The following is a 22,150-nucleotide window of genomic DNA, read 5'->3' on the forward strand; positions in this document are numbered from 1 at the left end:
ACACTCCAAAGCATAATACTTCGAAAAGAACTAACAAAATTTGCAATAATTGCAAATGTAACATTTTTTTTTTGTACAAAAGTAACCGAATTTATGATCAACACTGCAAACCGCTAACAACAGAAAAGAATTGAAATAATGTGTAACTTCAAAACTCAACAAAAACGGAAAGAAAAGCAATAATTTTCAGTTTACTAGGTGCTCTAATGTGGTAGCCATGATGACGCTAAGCACAAGAATCATGCTGCACAATTGTTGAAGAATCATTGTTGGTGATCGATACAACACGGCTCATATCATTCCTCGCACACATGAGGTGTTTTACGATCCAGAGAAAATGGACAGATGTGGCACCGCCGTCTTTTACGCTTTCCACCCTCATTTGCAGCTGATGATTTAGAAGAGTCCATGTCACTTTTGTATCCACATTTTTGCAGCGATAGTTTAGCAGCTCTTGGAAGCTGTTTTACTTGCACTCGACGTTGTAGCCATGGATGAAGCAAACTCATACCTAAGTTTTCCAGAAATATTCGGCGTAGATGACCTGCTTCTTTTTCCCTTCCTGGAAATTTAGCTCGGAAGACCACCATGCTATTGATACCCGCAATATTGAGGCAGTTGTAGAAGTAGGCAAGCGCTTTGTCCTTTTCTGTACACTGTAGTTGTGCAAACAGCTGCTTTAGTAGCACTATAATCTTGTATCATGTCAGGCAAACCGCATGTTTAACGAGGTACCAACTACCGCCCTTCTAGTGTCATGAGAATAAGGCAATCGCTCTGAGCCTTCGTATCCCCTTCTTTAGATATCCCTGACACTGAATCGAAACTTAACATTCTGCTCAAATTTTAATACCAATTTCAAAATTGTCGATGCTACATTTTACATTCAAAGAAAAATGTTAATATTTTTTATACAAAATGGAATAATTTCCGGCAACAACACTTCAACAATCGCAAACGCCACTCTGTTAATTTCGGTGCCGGGTAGGTGAGCCAAAAGCCTCTACAAGTATGCGAAACTGCCTGGATTAAGCTCTGCAAGTAGCTTTTCCAGTCCGAGGATAAAGATTCAATCAATCTATATTAAAAAAAAAAAAAAAACATCATGAAGTTACCAGCACCTGGCAGGCTTTTAATTCTTACCTGTGAAGAAATGCAGCCTACATGTTAGTGAATATCAGCAATAAATTTATCAGTGCTCTTTGCAGTTGTGGAATCGAAACCGATCCTTCTGCCCAGATTGGAATATCTCATGCAATAGTTTCCAAAATCGATAATACATTTTATATTCATTGGAAAATATCAATGTGTTCATAAATTATAACAATTATGTAAAGTTTGTAAACTGGTGAGACGTCGAAACATCATGGTAAGATTGATTTGCCCAAATAACAGGACATTTTTGCCCAAATTTGCGACATTATTTTCAGCGGGCGAACAACCCCCATCTCCTACGGCTATGTTCACAACCATCAGCACTCTTAATAACGAGCCATGGCCGATCTTCATGGCAAGTCTAGTATTTATACAAGTTTTGAAAATATCAGCTAAAGCAAGATGGGCTAATAAAGCCATTGCCTGAACAAAGTGAATATATGTTGTTTTTATTTTTGTTTGTTTTTTATTTCCCTTTCTATCTCAAATTTTTCTGAACGTCTTGCGACCGTGCCATTTTTCTTTCAACTTTATAACTTATTTCGGTCTCAAGCACGTTTTAACGTTCGCGTTTGCCGCTTTTACCTTTTTCTCGACCTTTGCTACGTTGCCGTGTATTGTTTTTGCTGTGATGGTCAGAAATAAAAACTGAACTGACCTACTGCAGCCGTTCAACATGAAAATGAATCCAGCTTGCTTATTGCATTTGTCATCACGCACAAGTGAACTTCTATAACAAAACTTTCCACTGCCGGACAAACCACTTGCCACGTGCAGGCAGCTAAGTCAAAGTTTGATTAAATCAAATAAAAGAGTTTTAATCAAGAAATAAAATCCATTCGACTCAAACTTGTTGCGGTTAATTGACATTATCTGACGTGTGGCTAATGCGATACAATGCATAGTTACGTCATAAGCCAGTTTTTACCCCACTCAACATTACATAACACATAACCCTGGAATTAACGTACAGGGAAGCTGAAGCCCACAATAAGTTAGGATTGGCAAACGCAATACTTGCCATGCATTGGGTTAACTTTGGCTAGCAGGCGTTGAAAAAATGGCAGAAAGTGATAGTGCGACACTCGGGAGGCTAAACCAAAATCGATCGGCTCTTATGTTTATTGCACCAAGTCGGAAGACCAACCAAGGAGTGATCACATGATTGAACAACAACTGTACTGTCACCTGTTGGGATACCGCGGCAATGGTTATCAGAGTCAAACGACAAAACATGGCAACACTCTAAAAATATAACACACCAGCAAGTCATTGAATGATGTGAAAAATAGAATTAGGTATAAACAATAAACATTCTCAGAAGGAAAAACGTCAAACACGTCGAGACAACGGAAACTACAAGGCGGGAGACGAAACTCTCAAGATAAATTTTGTAAATCGAATTATTGAATACTTCAGTCCATACTGCAAGATGAGGGCTCCAAAGCCCCGGTAGAGGCCGCTGTAACCCTCTGTTTCTATGACAGCAGTGAGGCATTCTACAAAGCCGTCGTACTTTGAGGCAACAGGAAGGAAGCCAATCCCGGTGTCTGTGTTATCGATGATGGTTCGCGTCCCCTGCAAGGCATCGACGGTAAGAAGTACATCAAGTCATTACATAATGAATACTAAAGGGAACAGTTTTCAAAATTGATTAATTGAATATTTATCCTCGGTCTGAGAAACTTCTTCGAGAGCTTAATCCACTGACGTAGGTACGCCACAGACATTGACGGAGTGAAGCTTCCGATTGTTGTCTGTGAACCATTCCATCATGCTACGGTGAATGGAGAGCTGTCATTGAAGTGCGTTGCTCAAGCACACACCGCGAGAGTCGAACTAGCGCTGTTTGATCTCGCGGTTTCTTCGTTTGTAAAGTCAGGACATCCAACGAAGCTCTAGAGTACTTAGAAAATAATGTGATAAACTTCCCGGGGCCTCCTTATCACAAAACCTATCCTTGCTGTGGACCAGAAGGTGGAATCGACAAAGTAGTTTAGTTACAAAACGTTTTTGCTGAATTCATTGGAATATTACTGTCAGGCCTCACGTTAAATTTTACACCATCTTGGTTAAAAAACGATGTCCAGAAAAATTTTGAAGCTTGTAAATTCACGCGTAAAACAGCTGTGTCTCAACCAAAATTCGTGCTAACGACTAAATATTTTTCTTTCGCCTAGTATTTTTATTATGAGAGAAGACAGGCTTCTAAGCTCCTTTATTTTTCCGGCGACCAAGCATGGCCTACCAGAACTCTTTCTCGGCGGCTAAATTCTGGCGCTCGGCAGCTAAAACAAAAAATCAGCTAAAAATCGTGTTTTTAAATATCTGTTAATTAATATCGTGCTTTTGCGTTCATTCAGGTAACGACACAAATAAGGCCTTAAAACATATTTGCAGTTGTATTTATATGCACTGCTTTCCAAGTAGGTGTGGAGACAACCTTACAGTTTTTATAGGTAGACGCTTAGCGTTTTAGCGAAACTTTTTTCAGCAATATTTCTCGTAGGCGAGTAAAAGACTTTGATTTGTTTATGAAAAGGTTGCGAATGCGAGTGAAGAGAAAAAAGTTCGACGAAGAAACAAGTGTGGAGAAATGTTGGCTTGTGGAAGCCGGCGACCAAACATGGCCTACCAGGCTACCAGCGCTGTAGTTTCGGCGGGCATGGCCGCGGGAGCTTAGAGGCTTGAGAAGAAATCAAATAACTGGGTTATTTGCGAAATCTGTTTATGAAGCCGATAGCCAACTATTGTTTTGCAGACAAAGTATCAAGAGTTTACAACGAGTTATTGGCTTGTCATTCGGTGAAACCTCCATGCCTCGCTTCATGTGGGGAATGACGTGTTTCAATTTGCAACAAAACATCAGGACGTCATTGTTGGCTGCATGATGTCATCATGGCACAAGGTGTCGCCTGGGTTCGACTTGCAGTTCATGAGGGCACCCCGGCCAACATGCAGCACGTTAAGTTCACTTCATTACACATAAACATAAAAGTAAATACTACCATGGCCACCTAAAGATATGGCCTGATTTGTCACATTTTGCAGAAATTTCCAGGTTTTTCCAACTTTGGGCGAACGTTTAAATAAATTTTTCTAAAAATTAGATTTTTACGCTTTCTTTATTCTTTTCTCCAGATGACACAATAGGTTTTAACATCCTCACATGTTGAAAAACAAAGAAAATTTGATTTTGTAAATTTTAGTCAGACTGTTAAGTGTTAATTTTCAATAACAGTCTGATTTTGCGTTTTTCAACTTACTTTTTCTCATTTGCTACTGTTTCCCCAAGGCAACAAAAAAGTTTTTTTGTCATTAGGAAACCGCAATAAGTAAAAACATCTCAAAAAATGTCAGTCAAGCACTAGCAGTAGCTGTAATCAAAATCTGCAAAATGTGACAAATCAGGCCGCATCTCCAGGTGGTCATGATACTACTTTTTTAATTTTAGCTTGTTTTCAATGAATGTTTAAGGCAACACTTGTACCTGTATGGTAATCCGGTGCATGATTGTCTCCACCGGGTAGAGGACGACGTCACATATTACATCCGCAAGGAAGCCGGATATAAGTTCGGGGTAGTGGTTCTGCAATGGGCGGTTGGTTATTCGAGTACACAATGTGACAACCTAACCAGCAACTCTTCCATACAATGGCATCTAGCAACTCGAATTGACTGCAGATCTATGACTCCGACTCCTCGATTTATAAATGGTCAACTAACTTCAGTGGTGCCATTTCTTTTTTAATATTTGGAATAGTAAAAAAAGTAAGTAGTAGTTTTATGAAACGTAGTGCGTTAAAGTTGTTGTGGTGTTGGGAGTAAGAGTTTTGGTCTCATTTATCACATTATAAAACTCAATTTATATCTAAATTGAGCAGGTTTGCATTTGTTTGAAATATTTACCGTGGTATGCTGAACCACAGTTTTGTCACCGGTGTCTGTTGTGCACTTTCTTTACTTTTTAGCGTCTATCCTTACTTGATTAATTCGTAAACCAATCAACCCACATGCAGGGGCGTAGTTAGGGAGGGAAAGGGAAATTTGCCCACCTAAATATTTTTCATCAAAATTTCACACTCTGTTACAGTATCATTTGACAAAGTTTTGCTATTGATTTAGAGTTTTAGACTGAAAGTACTCCCAAAACGCTGATTTTAAGGTATTTTTTCATATTTTTTTGGGAGTTCCCCCAGACCCCCTTTTAGGTGCTTTGTCTTTAGTGCCTCGTTGCTGGACTCACTCACAATTGCAAAGATTCTCCTCCAGAAACTTTTGTGCTGGCTACGCCCCTGCCCACATGCTACAAACAAACAAAACCTTTTTTTAAACCGTTGCAAGCATTTTATATCTATTTCCTCACAATAAGTGAAAAAGTGCGTTTTATCATCATCATCATCATCAACCAATTTTGATTATACAGGCCATGAATTAATCCTCCTGTCGAGGGTGTGGGCTGTCTGTCTGTCGAGAACGAAGTCTTCCTCTCCACGTTTGCACACTTAAATTCAGTTCTGGCTTAATGAAACCAGGTGCCCACTTGAAGTATTACAAGTCTCCAAGTGTTATTATGCTCCAATATTGTGTACATCAAAATTTGAAGTAGTCGATGTGTATTGTGTATTCTGATCAGAGTTGCCAGTTCCGCGGTTTTCCCCCAGGAATTGGTTAGTTTTGTTTTGGAGTCGTGGGAAAATTTTAGCAGTCGCAGGAAAATTTGGAAGTCATAGTGTTTTTTCGTTTGGTTTTGTTTCATTTTTACCAAAATTTTTCAACTTTGACTATACTGTATTTTGCACAAATTTGTCATATTTTGGGCTTGCATTATCACTTGTGATGATTGGGCTACTTTTCAGTAGCAATTGGGCTGGAAATTAAAAAAAAAACATCTGGCAACCTTGATTCTGATTGTGAAGTAGCCTAGTGATCGAAATTTAAACGAACAAAAACAAACAATCTCTATTTTCTGGTAAAGCTTTTGAGCACAATATGGAAAACAAGAAACAATATTTTGAAAAAAGGTTGCAACAAGATTTTTTTGTTTATAGTTTTGTATCAAGCTGGGGTTGGGGTCGGCTTTTTTGAACTCTGGCCCCTGATACGCCAAAATCTCTCCGATTCCACAGCTCTGCTACAAACAATACCTCAGTTGCGGTTTCATTTACCGGGTTTGCGTTAATGATATGCCTATGGTGAAAAGAGTTGGATCAATTAAAATTGTAATTAAATGCATTCAACTACACATTTTCATGTAATTGATACTTTGTTGTTGTTGTGTAATTGTAATTTAAAAAAAAAATTGGTCCAAATCAAAATTATATTTTGTAAGTTGCACGCATGATATCTGTACTTTTGTTGAACCGCTCAGTTGGGATTCAAAAGGGACTTCTGCATTGCAACCTAATCTTTATCAAATGCAATTCTACGGGTTTATACGGGTATGCAAATATATAAAATCAAACTGTAAAAATCATCCATAAACATTGAAACATTTAATTTCTTTAAGTAAAACATATTATAATTTATTACATTTGGAAGTAATTGTAAGTTGAAAATTTCAGAGCAGTGTGGGGCTTGTAGGCCTAATTGCAATGTAATAAAACTTTGACGGTGCAATTGTAATCATGATGTAATTGAACAAAAACTTTGTAATTGATCCAATTCTGCTGGTGACTAGAGTAAAATCTATTCAAAAAGTAGGTCAATCTCCCGGAAAACAAGCCGAACATTTCTTTTAACAGCGTTAGATAAACAAAGCCGCAAAGCTCCATAAACTTTCTTTGTTGTAAAGAATAGCCACGTTACCGCAACAAAGCGACCACTCACAGTGAGAAACGTTTTCACTTGCGTCCCATCAGTGGACCACACGGATGGAGGGAGAGCGCCCGATCTCTCCGTGTTCCTCTCATGGTCTTGGATACAGCGCGCGTACCAGTGCATGAAATGAAGAACCGCTCTTTGCACGATGGTGACCAGGATGTACCTGGGACAAGATGACGATTTTAATATCGCAATCCATCCATAGCAATGCATCCCATAATTATTATGATCACAATGACATCATGAACTGTATGGAGAACTAAGTTCCGCTACCACTTCGCGGTCACACGAGATAACTTGTTGATTAAAACAAATTTAAAAATTTTCTGAAATTATCTATTAACAGTTATTGCATGTCATCGGCAAGGTGTTCACCTGGTGAGCACATGCGACAAATGTGGGACAATGATTGCGCGCCACGGGAGCATCCGAGGACTCTGACTCTTTCCCAACAACCTCCTGACGCCATCAATGAGACAAGAAAACAGACCAGGAGTCTCACTGACCATGTCGCTCTGCAAATGAAGTTGCTTTCAAGTAGAAGACGTTAACATAAACGCATCATTGAGATTAACAAGTTTCCGAACACGTTTCTTACCGCTTCCATCTTGAAGTCATGGTGAAGAAGCTTTTGTTACCCGAAGTTTACTTGTTAATCTCTTATTTCAAAAGACTTCTACATTATTCAATAAGTTCTTTTCGAATTTCCACTAAATTTATTTATTAAAGGGATACAGCCGCATAGCACACTAAACGTGTACTTGCTGCAACATAAACTACACGATTGCGAACCTGCACACTCTCCACCAGGTGCGCTGCATAAAAAGGTGCAACAATGGCGGCTGATATCGCCTTGAGCACGATGTGGTTGGTCAACGACTGTACCGACGGATGTATGGCGACGTCGTGCGGAAGCGCACCATGCGATGCCTCGCTGATGGCAGTTTCAGCGCAGAGGGTGAGTCCGCTCACCATGAAGCTGCTCCCAATCCCCTTCCACAGACAGGCAAGTCCCTGCAAACAAACGTCAAGTTACGTAACTCTGATCAATTGTTTCTTGCGCCTCTTTTCACAACGGGCAAGGTGACAATGAAGTTGAAACTGTATAAAACTGCGAGTGGCGCTAAACTGTTTACTTTACGGAAAATTCTAAAGCAATCGAAGGTTTGTCGAATGTCACACTTTATATAACAAGAATCTAAACACGAAGAAAATAATCGCATTTCAAACGTAGGCCTACAACCAATTTATTGGCACAGCTGCGTAACATGGATCGGATAATTGCAGGCGGTTCCGAAACTAAATGCCATGAAGCTGTCTGAATTCACTCGCACAAAACCCACCTGAGCGCGCTGCAAGTTCAAAGTGACACCAACCAGGCTGAACGGGGTGAGATGGTACCGCTTCCCGATGTTGTTGACCTAGGGAAAATCACCGTTCAAACTACAGGAAGCATTACTCCTTACATTCAATGTTGAAGAAGCCTTCAAGTTCGCGCTTGGCCAATTTACAAAGGCGTGTCCCATGTCAAATTATATTCCAGTGCAATATTAACTGTTGGCATAAACTTTTCATTTGGGACGAGAAAACAAAATACAAAAATAAGAATGGCACCTTCCAAACAAAACATTCGTCGGCATTTTCAAAAATAGTATTGTTGCATCTCATGACATCACAGATGTGTTTTGCCCTTTTCCTGGACGTGCGCCGATTCGGGTCAAATAATTTTATATTTAGTAAGGTAATTGTTAATAATCAAGACAAAGCTTTCTAAATTTCACATTAAGTATGCGAAGGCAGCAGTTTTTGTAGTTGAGTTGACACAGAAAACCACAAGGCGCATCACTAACCTGGCATTGCCGTCGCAGCACCACAAACGGGTAGGCGAAGATAGCATTGCTCAGTCTGTTGCTCAAGCTCACACCAAACGCCGCCAATCGTTGGCTGTGCTCTGAACATGCAAAATATGGGTTACTGATCAGTATTAATATTCGACTAAGCTCATAGAAAAGTTGGTTTTATTGAGGTGAACACATGTAAACCACTCACTTGATGTCATCTAGTGCTTTCCAACGGATTCAATAATCGACAAATTGATTGGCCGAGGTAGAATTAACTCAAAAGTCAACGCGTTGCTTGTTGAATTCAAAGCTAACCAAAATGAGAAACTAGGTCTACATCTTGTCTGGGGCAAAGCGTGCAACTTATGTGTAGCCTAGGTTAAGGTGTAGCCTAGTGAAGATGAATTATTACAAAGCAACTTGGCCTATTTGTTTGAGCAATGCAAAGAAAAAAATGTCCTGTTTTTAGTGCGTTTCACACCGCCACACGTTCATTGGATATATCATATACCAGATTCCATCTACCTTCTAAGCTAAGGCAATACATGTGTTATAGATGGAATTTCCTTTTCCTTTAATTGCAATACATTATGAGAATAGTAATGTACCGGTATATGAAAAAAGAGAATTTCGACATTATTACTGCTTGCAGACTAATTTCGCAAACTAATTTGTTCCTTAGCAACCACATAACATTTTTAGTCATTTTCTAAAGTGAAGTGCTGTAAATTTTACTGATACTATGAGCTAATAAATTGTATATACTGAAGAGTGAAGAGGGTTCATCAATACCCGAAATCGCGATCTGCAACAGAAGAATTTCAATTTGGACTTTGTCATGAACATTGAATTTCCACCCAACATTTTCTATTTCTGTTTGAACTACATGTACTTTAAAAGGTTGTCAATATTACTGCATTCAATTTTTTTCAGTACGGTGATATATATATAATATATCTGGAATTCTCCAAGTTTTACTCACTTGTCTTTGTTGCATCAAGTCGATTACATAATAAAAATGTATCAGGCCATTTTCCAAACTGAACTCGAAAGTTTTCCATACATACGATTACACAAGAGAAAAAGACATAACACTCGCTAAGAAACACCACACAACACCTTTCCTTTTATGGATTTACTGCATAACTTAAAATACAAACTAACACATGTTTGCTAATACAGTTAATACTTATGGACTGCATATGGGCAACTGTTACAAAACAATGATCTTGTAACAACCCAAGTATAGAGGCTTTGTTACATCACATTCACAAAATACTTGGTTGAAGCAATGATTTCCAAACTTTGTGCCGTTAACCTAAGTAATATAAGACTTTCTAGGTACCATCTCTCTCCATTTTGCTTCAACGAAGCTTAATCTTCATCCTCAAACATCAGGGTTGACCAGTTGTTTGCAGTGACTCCTCCATTTCTCTGTCATTGGCATCTTCCATTTTCAAATTTCTTTGTAGTCAGATCATCCTTTACAGTGTCTTCCCATGTTTTTCTTTGGTCTTCCTTTTCTCATTTTCCCCAGTCACCACCTTGTTTCAAACTCGCTATGTCAAATTGTTCACATCCATTCGTTCAAAATGTGCAATCCATCTTAGACGATGACCACGCAAGTACTTTTCTACATCCTCAACATCAGTCTACTCTATCAAGACATCATTTTAAAATTTTGTCAATATGTGTCTTGCCACACATCATACGAACCATCCTCATTTCAGTCATTTACATTCGCCTAATATGCATCTTTTTCATCGTCCAGCATTCACTTCCATAACATATCACGCTTCTTACACACGCTTTGTAAGACCTTCCTTTTAATCTGCAAGAAAGCATTCTGCCACAAAGTGTGCCTGACAATTCTTTGAACCTTATTCAACCCGCACGTATCCTTGCCGTCACTACTCTACTGGTGTAATTATCAATCTCTAACATATCTCCATTCTCCAAGATAGCAAAATTCCAAAACAACTTGTATCTCATCACATCCCAGTTTCACACGCTCCTCGAACATTTCACCAATTACAATATCTTCCCGTCTTTTACACTCAAAACGCATCCACTCATTAATCTTCTACGAATGCCTTAGCATCTCTTTAGTTTTGGGCACCCAATCCTAGCATTTATTACACTGAAGTGAATAGCATTAATCACTACTCTTTTGCCACATACTGGGAAGTGGGAATGGGTCCATAACATTGACTGCCAGTCAGGGTTGAGAAAAACCCGGGTTTTTTTGGGTTTTATTGGTTTTTTTAAAAAAGATGCAAAAAAAGGAAGATTCATGCTTATTTCACCTCAAAACTACTTTTTACGAATGAAGTGCCTTTCACTCACAGTACATGCTTGCATAACTCAATAAAATAATGCACTAGGGCTGTTGTTGCTTGAATGTTGCATCATCCATTAATTTCAAGATCAAGTTGGATGTTGCATCATCCAATGATTTCTATACCAAGTTGATGCTACCGTGGTAGAAAATAGAAATCACATTATTGCATCATTTGCTTTAGATTTGAAGGCAAGGAGCATTTATGCCATTATATTTAAATATTTTTTATCATTTATATATATATTTTATATAGTAATGACTAATGGATGAGCAATTGCGTGGCCAATGGCCATTTAGGCAAATGCTCTGAAACAGCCATGCGTTAGGATCCAGAATCTGTAATTGGTAAATAACCTCCTAAATTGCATTTCACATCATATATACAGAGTACTACAATATATGATAGTGTCACGATTTCTTTCTATCTCTTACCAGGAAAAAGACTTGGAAAGGTTCAATGACGTAGTTTAATGGGTCAAACCGAAAAGCAGTCAATTAAATGTCGAATAATTCTACTAGTGAAATGATAATCTGACTTCTTGAAGAACTTTAACGAACGGCTTCTCAAATAACTCTAAATTCGAACACAATTTATATCAGCACCAATTCTCATCTACTTGTATTCAATTACTTCAAGTCTCAATCACCAATAATTTCTGCATCAACTACCAATCCACAACTCATAGCACAACTCTCACAATCAACTCATAATAATAATCATCATAATAATCCATTACGCAAATTACACTAAGGTTTGTACGGTCTAGTAACTTCGAGAAGGCTACGCAGTGCTGCATCACACGAACGCATCGTCGGTCACGTAGCATTGAAATGTAAAGTAAACAACAGAAGTCTCTAGAATGTCCCGTAGGGCCGAAGGTTGTAGAAAACACGTTACATAATACAGATTTCGTAATCAGAGGTTACTTCAGGTCATAACCGATAATAACGCACCGCACCAGAATTCTACAACCAAAACAACACGTTCTGTCAAGACGCAAAGCAGCCCGACGCGAGGCCTTACACATTGATTGTTGCAAACAATATAACAACACAATCAATACAAAACACACTACAAAAACAATTAATTACTCAATAAATCAATTCTCATAAGTCCATCGTTGTATGATCTACCAACGATAGCTTTTCTCAAAACAATAGTCACGTTTACTGCGAAAGTTTCCATCGACCTCAATGTCTTCAATGCATCGGCGAGCAAGATGACCCATCTTCCTACATCGGAAACACCTCCTCTCCGGACAGTCCTTGGCGAGATGACCTTCTTTATGACAGTTGTAGCAAGCCTTTTCATCAAAAGGGCAGCTCCTGGCTATGTGTCCAATCTCTCCACATCGGTAGCAGTGGTTGTCACGGCAACGTCTGTTTTCCGAATGTCCGCCGTCAGCAACGCACTCCCTGGCGAAGTCTCCGCGTCTACCGCATCTATAGCAAACTCCAAATGGTCGTCACCTGCCTCTTCTCCTCGGTTCTTCGCGCTCGTAATATCCGTCATCGTGAGATCGTTGCTGATTATCTGCAGAACAATCTCGAGCAAAGTGACCATTCTTGCCACAAGAATAACAAGTAACTTCAGAATTTCTCCCAATAACATTTCCGATTACAAGATCAACTAAAGAGTTTTGTAAACATAACGCTTTCACAGTCCCACTACAATACGGAGTTTCGATATATATCTTCGCTAACGGTCCTTGGATTGAAGTGTTATTTATCGACATCACAATTCCAGTTTTTCCCGTTAACTGATTGTCTTTAACCAAATCTCTCCTCACCGTTATACCCGTAGAACCAGAATCACGTAAAACTTTTACCTTTTTGTTTCCAACTTTTCCATCTACTACTGGCAGGTAATCTTCAGGTATTATTTTTCCGCAAACATCTTCATCCGGTTTCTCCTCTTCAAGCGTGGGTTCAGGAATCATTAATGCACAACCGCATCGATAAACGTCTGTGTCTTTATCTTTTCCAGACTGATTGGATCGGGAAAACGACTTGTCCTTGCATTCCTTCGCTTCGTGTCCTTGCCTATTGCAACGATTGCACCACTTCCTCGATTCCTGATGATTTCTGTTAGTCTTCTTCCGGCAGTTAACAGCCTTATGACCTAAGCCATTACAATTAAAACAACGTACTTCTCTTGGAACCGCACCTCCTTTAAAATTATTTGTTTGCTCTTCGTCATTATCGCATGACAACGTTTCTTCAGTCGACAACTTCTCATCATGAGCAACTAAATACTGTTCCGCCACACTGGCTATGTCTTCTAGAGTCTTTGGACTTCTCTCCATTAGATAAACAGACAGATCTTTTGAACATGAATCTGTGAATTGTTCCTTAACTATAAGGTTTGCCAATCCGTCCAATGATTGATCGGCCCCCGAAAGTTCAAACCATTTTAATAAAAGGTTTCTTAAACGTTCAATAAATTGACCTGGGCTTTCGTGTCATTCAGGCTTTGCCTCACGGAATCTTTGACGGTATCCATGCTCGGTGAAATTGTATCGCTTTAACAGAGCTAACTTCAATCTGTCGTAGTTCATGGCCTCTTCTTGCGAAAGTCTTGAATATACATCAAGAGCTTGTCCCGATAATAACATGCTTAGCTGGGTAGCCCACGTCGACTTCTCCAATTTGGCTATTGTAGCATATCTTTCAAATCTTAACAAGTAACTATCCAACTTATCTTTTTCTTCAACAAATGATGGCAAATCTGGACGTCTAACTTGCGCCACAATAACATCTCGAGCACTATCATTAGTAGAATTAGATCGCTCACCAATGTCCAGTTTTTGTTTTTCTAAATCAAGCCTTAACTTTTCCAATTCATATTGCGCTCTTCTTTCTTCAGCTTCTGCTTCGCGTTGCGCCCGATTCTCTTCGGCTTCTGCTTCGCGCCCGATTCTCTTCGGCTTCTGCTTCGCGCTGTGCCCGCTTCTCCTCAGCTTCAGCTTCAAGTTGTGCTCGCTTCTCTTCAGCTTCAAGTTGTGCTAGCTTTTCTTCAGCTTCAAGTTGTGCTCGCTTTTCTTCAGCTTCAAGTTGTGCTCGCTTTTCCTCAGCTTCAAGTTCTGCTTTCCTTATTTCACGAGCAGCTCTTCTATCTTCTCTTTCGTCAGCTTCTCGCTGAGCTTTTTGGTCCATTATCTTGTGATACTCTTCCATCACAAACTGAGACTTCTCATTACCAGTCAGCCCCATTCGTTCAGCCATGCTCCCTAAGTCTTCAATCATCTCATGTTTGACAGTATCCGCCATCTTGACATTAATTTATTATTCTTTCAATAAATCTTCGGTATTCTTCGGTTTTTCGGTCAATTTTTTTCGGTTTATCCCGGACGAGCCCCCAGAATGTCACGATTTCTTTCTATCTCTTACCAGGAAAAAGACTTGGAAAGGTTCAATGACGTAGTTTAATGGGTCAAACCGAAAAGCAGTCAATTAAATGTCGAATAATTCTACTAGTGAAATGATAATCTGACTTCTTGAAGAACTTTAACGAACGGCTTCTCAAATAACTCTAAATTCGAACACAATTTATATCAGCACCAATTCTCATCTACTTGTATTCAATTATTTCAAGTCTCAATCACCAATAATTTCTGCATCAACTACCAATCCACAACTCATAGCACAACTCTCACAATCAACTCATAATAATAATCATCATAATAATCCATTACGCAAATTACACTAAGGTTTGTACGGTCTAGTAACTTCGAGAAGGCTACGCAGTGCTGCATCACACGAACGCATCGTCGGTCACGTAGCATTGAAATGTAAAGTAAACAACAGAAGTCTCTAGAATGTCCCGTAGGGCCGAAGGTTGTAGAAAACACGTTACATAATACAGATTTCGTAATCAGAGGTTACTTCAGGTCATAACCGACAATAACGCATCGCACCAGAATTCTACAACCAAAACAACACGTTCTGTCAAGACGCAAAGCAGCCCGACGCGAGGCCTTACACATTGATTGTGACAGATAGAGTAGTACTTTCACCAGTTTACCTATAAGGCCTTCTTGCATAAATGAGTTTTAGCGTAGTATACACAAAGTGGCATTACTTGATTTTTGTGCACTGTACAATATCCACTGCGTTTTCAGTTTATTCTTGGAAATTTACTGCACAATCACATCCTTAAGTCCTAATTTAAAGTTTGTTTTAAGTGCCTTGTAGTGTTTTTGTTCATTTTTTTAATTTTCTATTAAAAACTGGACAAATATGATGCTCTGGGTTTTTTTATGGGTTTTTTTGGGTTTTTTTAAGTGGGTTTTTTTAAAAAAACCCACCCGGTTTTTTTTGGGTCGGGTAAAATACCGACAACCCTGCTGCCAGTACCTCATTAGTACATTTTATTCTAATTCCTATTGGTTTCGTTTCATTCACGTTCACTTTTGAACCTTTGTTTTCCAATTCATTTTCCGATTTAACATAATTTTCTTCAACTTTTTTCCAACTGTCTCTCCTAAGCACTAAATCGTCAGTGTACAAAAATGTTTTCATTGTCTTTCCAGTTCATCTGTTAAAGCATCCATAAGGAAGATGAAAAGCAATGCACTGAGTAGTGAATTTTAAATCATTCTGACATTTAATGCCAACCAAATCACTTTTGTCGTAACACGATCAAAAGCTTTCTCTAAATTAATGAATACAAAATACACTTCTTTTCCCATTCTTTCGTATTTTCTAACATTTACCGTACCGTTAAGCAAATAGAGTATACCGGTATATGTATTTTCCTTTCCCTGGTATAAATCCAGAATTGAATTTGAATTTCACGTATGTCAACTCTCTGCCGGATTTGCTCTTCAAAAACTCTTTCCAAAACTTTCCTCAAATGTTCAAACACTTTTACTCTCTGATAGCTCGTACATTCTTTTGTGTCACCTTTACCCTTGTGTAGTAGTATAAGCACACCTTTTCTCCAGCTGGGCATTTCTTCCCCATTCATCATGTTATTACCAATCTTCGCTTGGATATGCTCAATATTGCACAAACGAAACGCTTCAACAGTTCTTTGTTCTTCCTTTTTAGAACTTTCTTGACCACATCATTGTTCCACCATGGCCACCTGGAGATGCGGCCTGATTTGTCACATTTTGCAGATTTTGATTACAGCTACTGCTAGTGTTTGATTGATATTTTCTGAGATGTTTTTACTTTTTACTCTTTGCTGGTCTCCTAATGATATAAAAGCTTTTTGCTGCCTTGGGGAAGCAGTAGAAAATGAGAAAAAGTAAGTTGAAAAACGCTCAATCAGACTGTTATTGAAAAATTAACAGTCTGATTAAATCCTTCGAAACCAAATTGTCTTTGTTTTTCAACTCTGGTGATGTGATAACCCATTGTGTCATCTGGGGAAAACAGTAAAGAAGGCGAAAAAATATAATTTTTACAAAACTTCATTTAAACAGTCGCCTAAAGTTGGTAAAATCTGGGCATTTTTTGCGAAATGTGACAAATCAGGCCGTATCGTTTGTTTGCCATGGTTCCACTTCCACACCACGCTTCTCTTCTACCAAGTACCCTTTGATACTCCATACACCTCTTCGATGATTTTTGCCACTCGCCTATGAGTATGATTGATCTCATCCCATTCCAAATCTTCAGTGAGCACAATCTCGCCTTATCCTTGAAATTCATTGAACAACTCCTTTAACAACCATATAAAACAAAAACAGACGTAACTCAGCAACAACACTACATTTAACATTATAAAAACAAAAAACAAAAAGCGAACGTTTTCGGCTAGTCATATAGCCCTTTTCAAGCCTATAAGAAAATACATTATTAAAAGAAATGCTAAAGAATCATATAGTATCACAGCAAAAATATGGTCAAAGCTAAAACATTTGAGAAACTGCCTCGCTCACACAAAATGATAACTGAAAATTACACAGCACAACGGGTCAAGTACAGACGAAATCGGTTAATAGTATACTGCTTAAACGTATCAATCGTTTATTTGAATCAAAACCTGAAATCCCAAACCAAATCCAATCTAATGTTAAGTAAAAACATCGGTTAAGCGTATACCGCTTAAAAGAATAAGTCGGATAAAAGCATCAGGATTTGCTTCTAGTTTGCCTACTTCATTCATTTAATCGTATAATTGTACCCGTTAGCGAAAAGAGAATGTCTCTTTTTTGCTTCACATAATTGTCTGCAATGTTCAAAGGCGAAATAAAGCAAAGGCGAGACAGACGCATGCGATCAAAACAAAGACAAGCGTCTGTAATCCCAGGCCATAATCTTATGTGCTAGACATCGCACTACAAAGAACCAATTTTCGCACAGCTGGGCTTCATTAAAACAGAAGAGCACACAAAAGGAATAATCACACTTCCCAATAAAGAAGTTTAAATGCTTTTGATGTCATCTGCCGGCGACTGGCCTTCCAAGGAAAGGACATGGGCAAATTATTTCGGCTTGAGAAGTGTTCGAAAGCATGTCTAAAAGTTTAAACCAGAAAACTTTGGAGAATTTTTTTTCAATTGCTGAAACAAAGTAGCCTACTGTTGTGAAATGCAGTGCGTAATTTCATTTGTGCAGTTTCGTTCAGTTGAAGAACATTGCAAATTAATTATTTTACCAGACAGCGCAAAAGACTTGACAAAAAAACCTTTGTGATTCCAAAACAAACAATGAGTGTGAGCCGTGTTTTTCTACCATGCCACTATTTTCGTAGGCCACGTTCCATACTCAAAACTACACAGCTGGTAGGGAGCTAAAAATAGCCCGCTTGAATCAAAAACTTCAACGTCAAAGTTCGCGCTGTGACGTCACAGAGATCGGTGATATGAAAGATTGCCGATTTGCAGTCCGATTGCTGCAGTTTGCAGAAAAATGCTTTGATCATACCTGCTCAGCCAAGTCAGCAAAGCTGATCTTTTTTACATTGTTTCAACGTCTGAAGACGATAAATCAATGTAAAAAGGACCAGTTTTGCTGGCTGGGACATACAGCATAGTGGTATGTAGCACAGAACTAGGAAATTCTTTAAAATTTAACCAGAATTGTAAACAGTTGTAGGAAGTATCAGTTGTAATGTGCGTTGCAGCCTAGTCAGCACAGACATCTTCTCAACAATTACGCCCATTCACAATAAACCTTTTTTTAGTAAATTGGTTAAACGAATCAATCGTATAATCGTATCAAAAGGTCTGGCAAATAGGTGATTCGATTAACCGATTTCGTCTGTATTTCAGAGGTAAAATTAATTGATTGTTCAGACAAGGACTCAGGCAGATTACGCAAGAAAGACAGAAGCACAAGAGATAGTGGCACAAAACAAAGTAAATGCGAGAAACACAAGACGTGATAATTCAATCAAAAAACTGCTAAAAGGTAAGAAGCTCCGCAAGCAAATAATTGCCTGTTGAGCCCTGGGTTTAAAGATTTGATGATCAATGCCTCGTGAATCTTGGTGTCGAATTCGGACAAACACTTACGAACAATTTTGAAAGACTGCAAAGACGGTTTATTGTTAGAGCACGATTGGCAGTTTCTAATATGGTCTTTAATTGCACTGTTTTTATTAAAATTAGCTAAATTCAAATGCTCTCCCACTCTCGTCACCAAATGTCGAGGCAGTTTCTCAAATGTTTTAGCTTTGACCATATTTTTGCTGTGATACTATATGATTCTTTAGCATTTCTTTTAATAATGTATTTTCTTATAGGCTTGAAAAGGGCTATATGACTAGCCGAAAACGTTCGCTTTTTGTTTTTTGTTTTTATAATGTTAAATGTAGTGTTGTTGCTGAGTTATGTCTGTTTATGGTTTAAAAGAGTTACCTCTCTACCCAAATTGTAATATAAAACAAAAACTAGAGAACTGTCAGCCTAAAAAAGCTTCGTAAATTGTCACATTAAATTTGCTGCCCCATGCAATTAAAGAGCAATGCAGAGGGACACTGTAAGTACAAGTGTCTAGCTTGTTTGGGTAGAACACACTTTGTTCTCACTGATGAGTCAGAAAGGGATACATGATTAAATAAATCAGTTTTAATCAGCCGCTGAAACGTGGTTCTTTCGTAAAAGGCAACAAATATCATACATCAGCCACAAAACAAATGAAGACGTATAAGTCTAGCCAATCAAACCAACCCTCCTGAAAACATCATTTAGTGACAAACAAGTTTTTTGGCCATGTCATAAGGAAGGAGCAATTAGAACAAACCGCTTTTTATAGAAAGATGAAAAACGAGCCCATGGAAAACAACATCTCACTTTTCTCAATAACCTCATCTTCATGTTACAACCAAAATTGTTTTTAATACAGTCCAATATTAGGATAAATAGAAAGAACTATGCCTGAACGCCGAAGCCTGGAACAGGCATGGCACACAAAGAAGAAGAATGTTAAGTCTTGACACCTGAATGTTCTGGTTTCCTTGGAATAAAATTGGTGGTTGGAATGCTGTCACCACCGGACTGATCAATCCCATAGTGACGCATCACTTCATCAAGTTCAGGGTCGTTTGTGAAATTTGATGGTCGTCTCATGGTCAGGTAGTCCATCGCCTCATCACGAAAAGGTTCTGAACAGAAAAAAATTCACAATAGATGAGCAATTGAGCATATGGTTTAACAAATGGAGAAATGACATGAATAAACAAAACTTCTTCCGGCATCGTTGCAATTCCATATGTCCTAATATTGTCATGCACACGGCCCACCCGACATGTGTGTTACAGAAGCTTACTTTCCTGATAATCCACTTGTTGAGAAAAAACTGTGTCACTAAAGTGGACGCGAGGGCGACCACCAGAGGCAGTAAATGATGGGGAAGATACACTTGTGGTGAGTGGAGCACTTGGTGATGCTCCGTGCAAGCGACTGTAGCTCGGGCCTTGGGTCAGGGTTCTTTGTTGATGACGATCCATGCAATAACTAAGCTCAAGTTACATCTGCACTTAAGCTATAGGAAAAAACAAAACACAGTTGAGCACAGATATCAATGCACATAGGCAGCGAATAGAAATGCTAGTTCTTTTTTGATTGAATTAATTTCCAAAAAGTTAAGAATAATGGCAGGTATAACAAACACCTTGATCTATTGCCACATTAAAAAATTATCATCAAAGAACAATGCCTCACAAACTGTTTCCTAACATCAAACCAAATTAATTCTTTATGCACCCTTTCGTTGCCATAGCAAAGTACAGTAATTTTAATAATTTCACTGAGCATAGTAAACAACCTTTAGGCATGATACACTGTAATTCTTTGATTCAAAGCTTTCAATGTCAAGACATTCGATACAGTTATGATTGATCTTCTAAAATAGTGTAAATCGACCTGATGAATATTTTTCATTATTGCAATAAAATGAACCTAAAGAGCAAAAATCATCACTCTACTACAGTAGTAGTTTGTCATCAATTTTCTTATCGATTTAACCGAGTTAAAATGTCTTAATGTGAAATATTATGATAATCATATTTTTATCACCATTAGGCTACTAGCAAAAGCACATTTTAAGCAACTACACTGAACATTCGATTTATAAAATCCAAAACCGGAAGGCAGCAAGACATGAAGTGATGAATGTTAAATGTTGATTTGAAGAACAAAACTAAAAAAAACTTTAACTCATCATTTTTTCAATGATTTGACATCAAGCTCAAACCAAAGCTAAAAAGATTAATTGCAATAATTCCAAATGCACAATACAGTTAACTGCACAACAGCTATGAGGGATCTGCAATCTAGACATTGAATAGCATAGAACATTTCAGTAATATGCAACTTAGATATTGTATTATTTTGATGTTGGTTTATGTCACAATTTTATCGTTATGATATCATAAGTGTAAGCTGCAAAGTAACTAAAAGTTCTCTTTAATTGTAAAACCACTTTAATATAAATAAACATGGATCAGTGCTACCATGCTTGGCAGTTCATGAAAACTAAGCAATCAGTATAAGTCAGTGGAAAATTTCTTCACATTTCGGGTCCTTCACCTCCAGGCACTAACATAGTTATGTTATTGCCGTTAAGCAAAATCTGATCAAGTTTAGAAATACGTCGTCCTTCGGATGTACTTTCATATTCGGTGACATCTTCCAGCACCATATTGACAAAATCATCAAACCCGAGCAGAGTTCCAACAATTTCTTTTTCACTTTTCATAATAATGTGGATTTTTGATCCAATACATTTATCCACCAGTTCCAAAGGGAGAAGTTGAGAAGGATTTGACCCACTTGTCATATTGAAGTTTCACAAAAATATATATGGTACCTATTTCACAGCAGCGCTAACAAAACAACACAAACAAGTGAATGGAAAAATGGGGCAAATGCTGAAATAATTGGACAAAACAATCAATTACATTAGTAAAATTGCTGATGGAAATATCTACCACTGTTGATTGCAAAAAGCATCCGTCAGCAACATGTCCTAACAATCATTTGTTTTCTTTTGGACAGAAAAAACATGCGCTAGTTTGTGCAATGATAAAACACTATTATTTACCTATGAGTAGTCATGGTGTCAAGTTGTTCCCGACAATGGTTCACCAAATCAAACGTCATATAAAACCGTTCAGGTCTACTGAATCTTAGCGTATTACATCATGGAATTTTTCCTAAAAAATGAGCCAAGATTGCACCATCGTTTGTAAGATTTGTAGCACACCGTTGAGAATTGCTTCACAATGTTTCACTATGACGTCACAGTAACTGCCTACGTGAGTTTGAGATATTGCAATGTATTCTAGTCATTCGTAAAATGGTTGCTTGAAAGTTGGTTGCATATTTAACTGTTTGCTTAGTGCTTGCCAGCTGGACGAAAATTCCGTCTTTATCTAAGTCAGCGTTTCTCAAAGTGGGTGAAATCGCCCCCTTGGGGGCGATTTCGAGCGCCAGGGGGGCGAAAAAATCAAAGGGGGCGATTGGGGGGCGAAAACACTCGAAGGGGGCAAATGTATCAAACCACCAATAACAGTTCAACGCGCTAATAACAG

The 22,150-nt window shown here is 38.3% G+C and overlaps 2 protein-coding genes across 3 annotated transcripts; both read right to left on the bottom strand.

Moving 5' to 3' along the window:
* Positions 1 to 1,941: 1,941 nt before the first annotated feature.
* Positions 1,942 to 20,096, bottom strand: LOC145778024 (mitochondrial outer membrane protein SLC25A46-like). 2 transcript variants are annotated; one of them, XM_082589412.1, is made up of 9 exons: positions 19,885 to 20,096; positions 19,556 to 19,720; positions 8,829 to 8,929; positions 8,322 to 8,399; positions 7,771 to 7,992; positions 7,354 to 7,493; positions 6,985 to 7,141; positions 4,646 to 4,744; positions 1,942 to 2,733 (listed from the first exon to the last, which is right to left on the bottom strand). In XM_082589412.1, the coding sequence occupies exons 1-9, from the start codon at positions 20,063 to 20,065 to the stop codon at positions 2,512 to 2,514; spliced, it is 1,365 nt and encodes a 454-aa protein (XP_082445538.1). In that variant the 5' UTR covers positions 20,066 to 20,096; the 3' UTR covers positions 1,942 to 2,511. The 2 variants fall into 2 exon arrangements, with proteins under 2 accessions (XP_082445538.1, XP_082445540.1); XM_082589414.1 differs by lacking the exons at positions 19,556 to 19,720; positions 19,885 to 20,096 and adding an exon at positions 9,802 to 10,022.
* Positions 20,097 to 20,100: 4 nt separating this feature from the next.
* Positions 20,101 to 21,483, bottom strand: LOC145778025 (U6 snRNA-associated Sm-like protein LSm5). The gene has a single exon (XM_082589415.1). The coding sequence runs from the start codon at positions 21,394 to 21,396 to the stop codon at positions 21,127 to 21,129; it is 270 nt and encodes an 89-aa protein (XP_082445541.1). The 5' UTR covers positions 21,397 to 21,483; the 3' UTR covers positions 20,101 to 21,126.
* Positions 21,484 to 22,150: the final 667 nt, after the last annotated feature.

Source organism: Aplidium turbinatum, chromosome 10, assembly GCF_918807975.1.
Source record: "Aplidium turbinatum chromosome 10, kaAplTurb1.1, whole genome shotgun sequence".
Classification (NCBI taxonomy): Eukaryota; Metazoa; Chordata; class Ascidiacea; order Aplousobranchia; family Polyclinidae; genus Aplidium; species Aplidium turbinatum.

Excerpts from the sequence above, each read along its gene's own strand:
- LOC145778024 (XM_082589412.1), bottom strand. The coding sequence starts at position 20,065 with ATGGATCGTCATCAACAAAGAACCCTGACCCAAGGCCCGAGCTACAGT. Across the intron at positions 8,400-8,828 it reads TGCTGCGACGGCAATGCCAG|GTCAACAACATCGGGAAGCG; the intron begins GTTAGTGATGCG and ends GATTTTCCCTAG. Across the intron at positions 2,734-4,645 it reads TGCACCGGATTACCATACAG|GGGACGCGAACCATCATCGA; the intron begins GTACAAGTGTTG and ends GATGCCTTGCAG.
- LOC145778025 (XM_082589415.1), bottom strand. The coding sequence starts at position 21,396 with ATGACAAGTGGGTCAAATCCTTCTCAACTTCTCCCTTTGGAACTGGTG.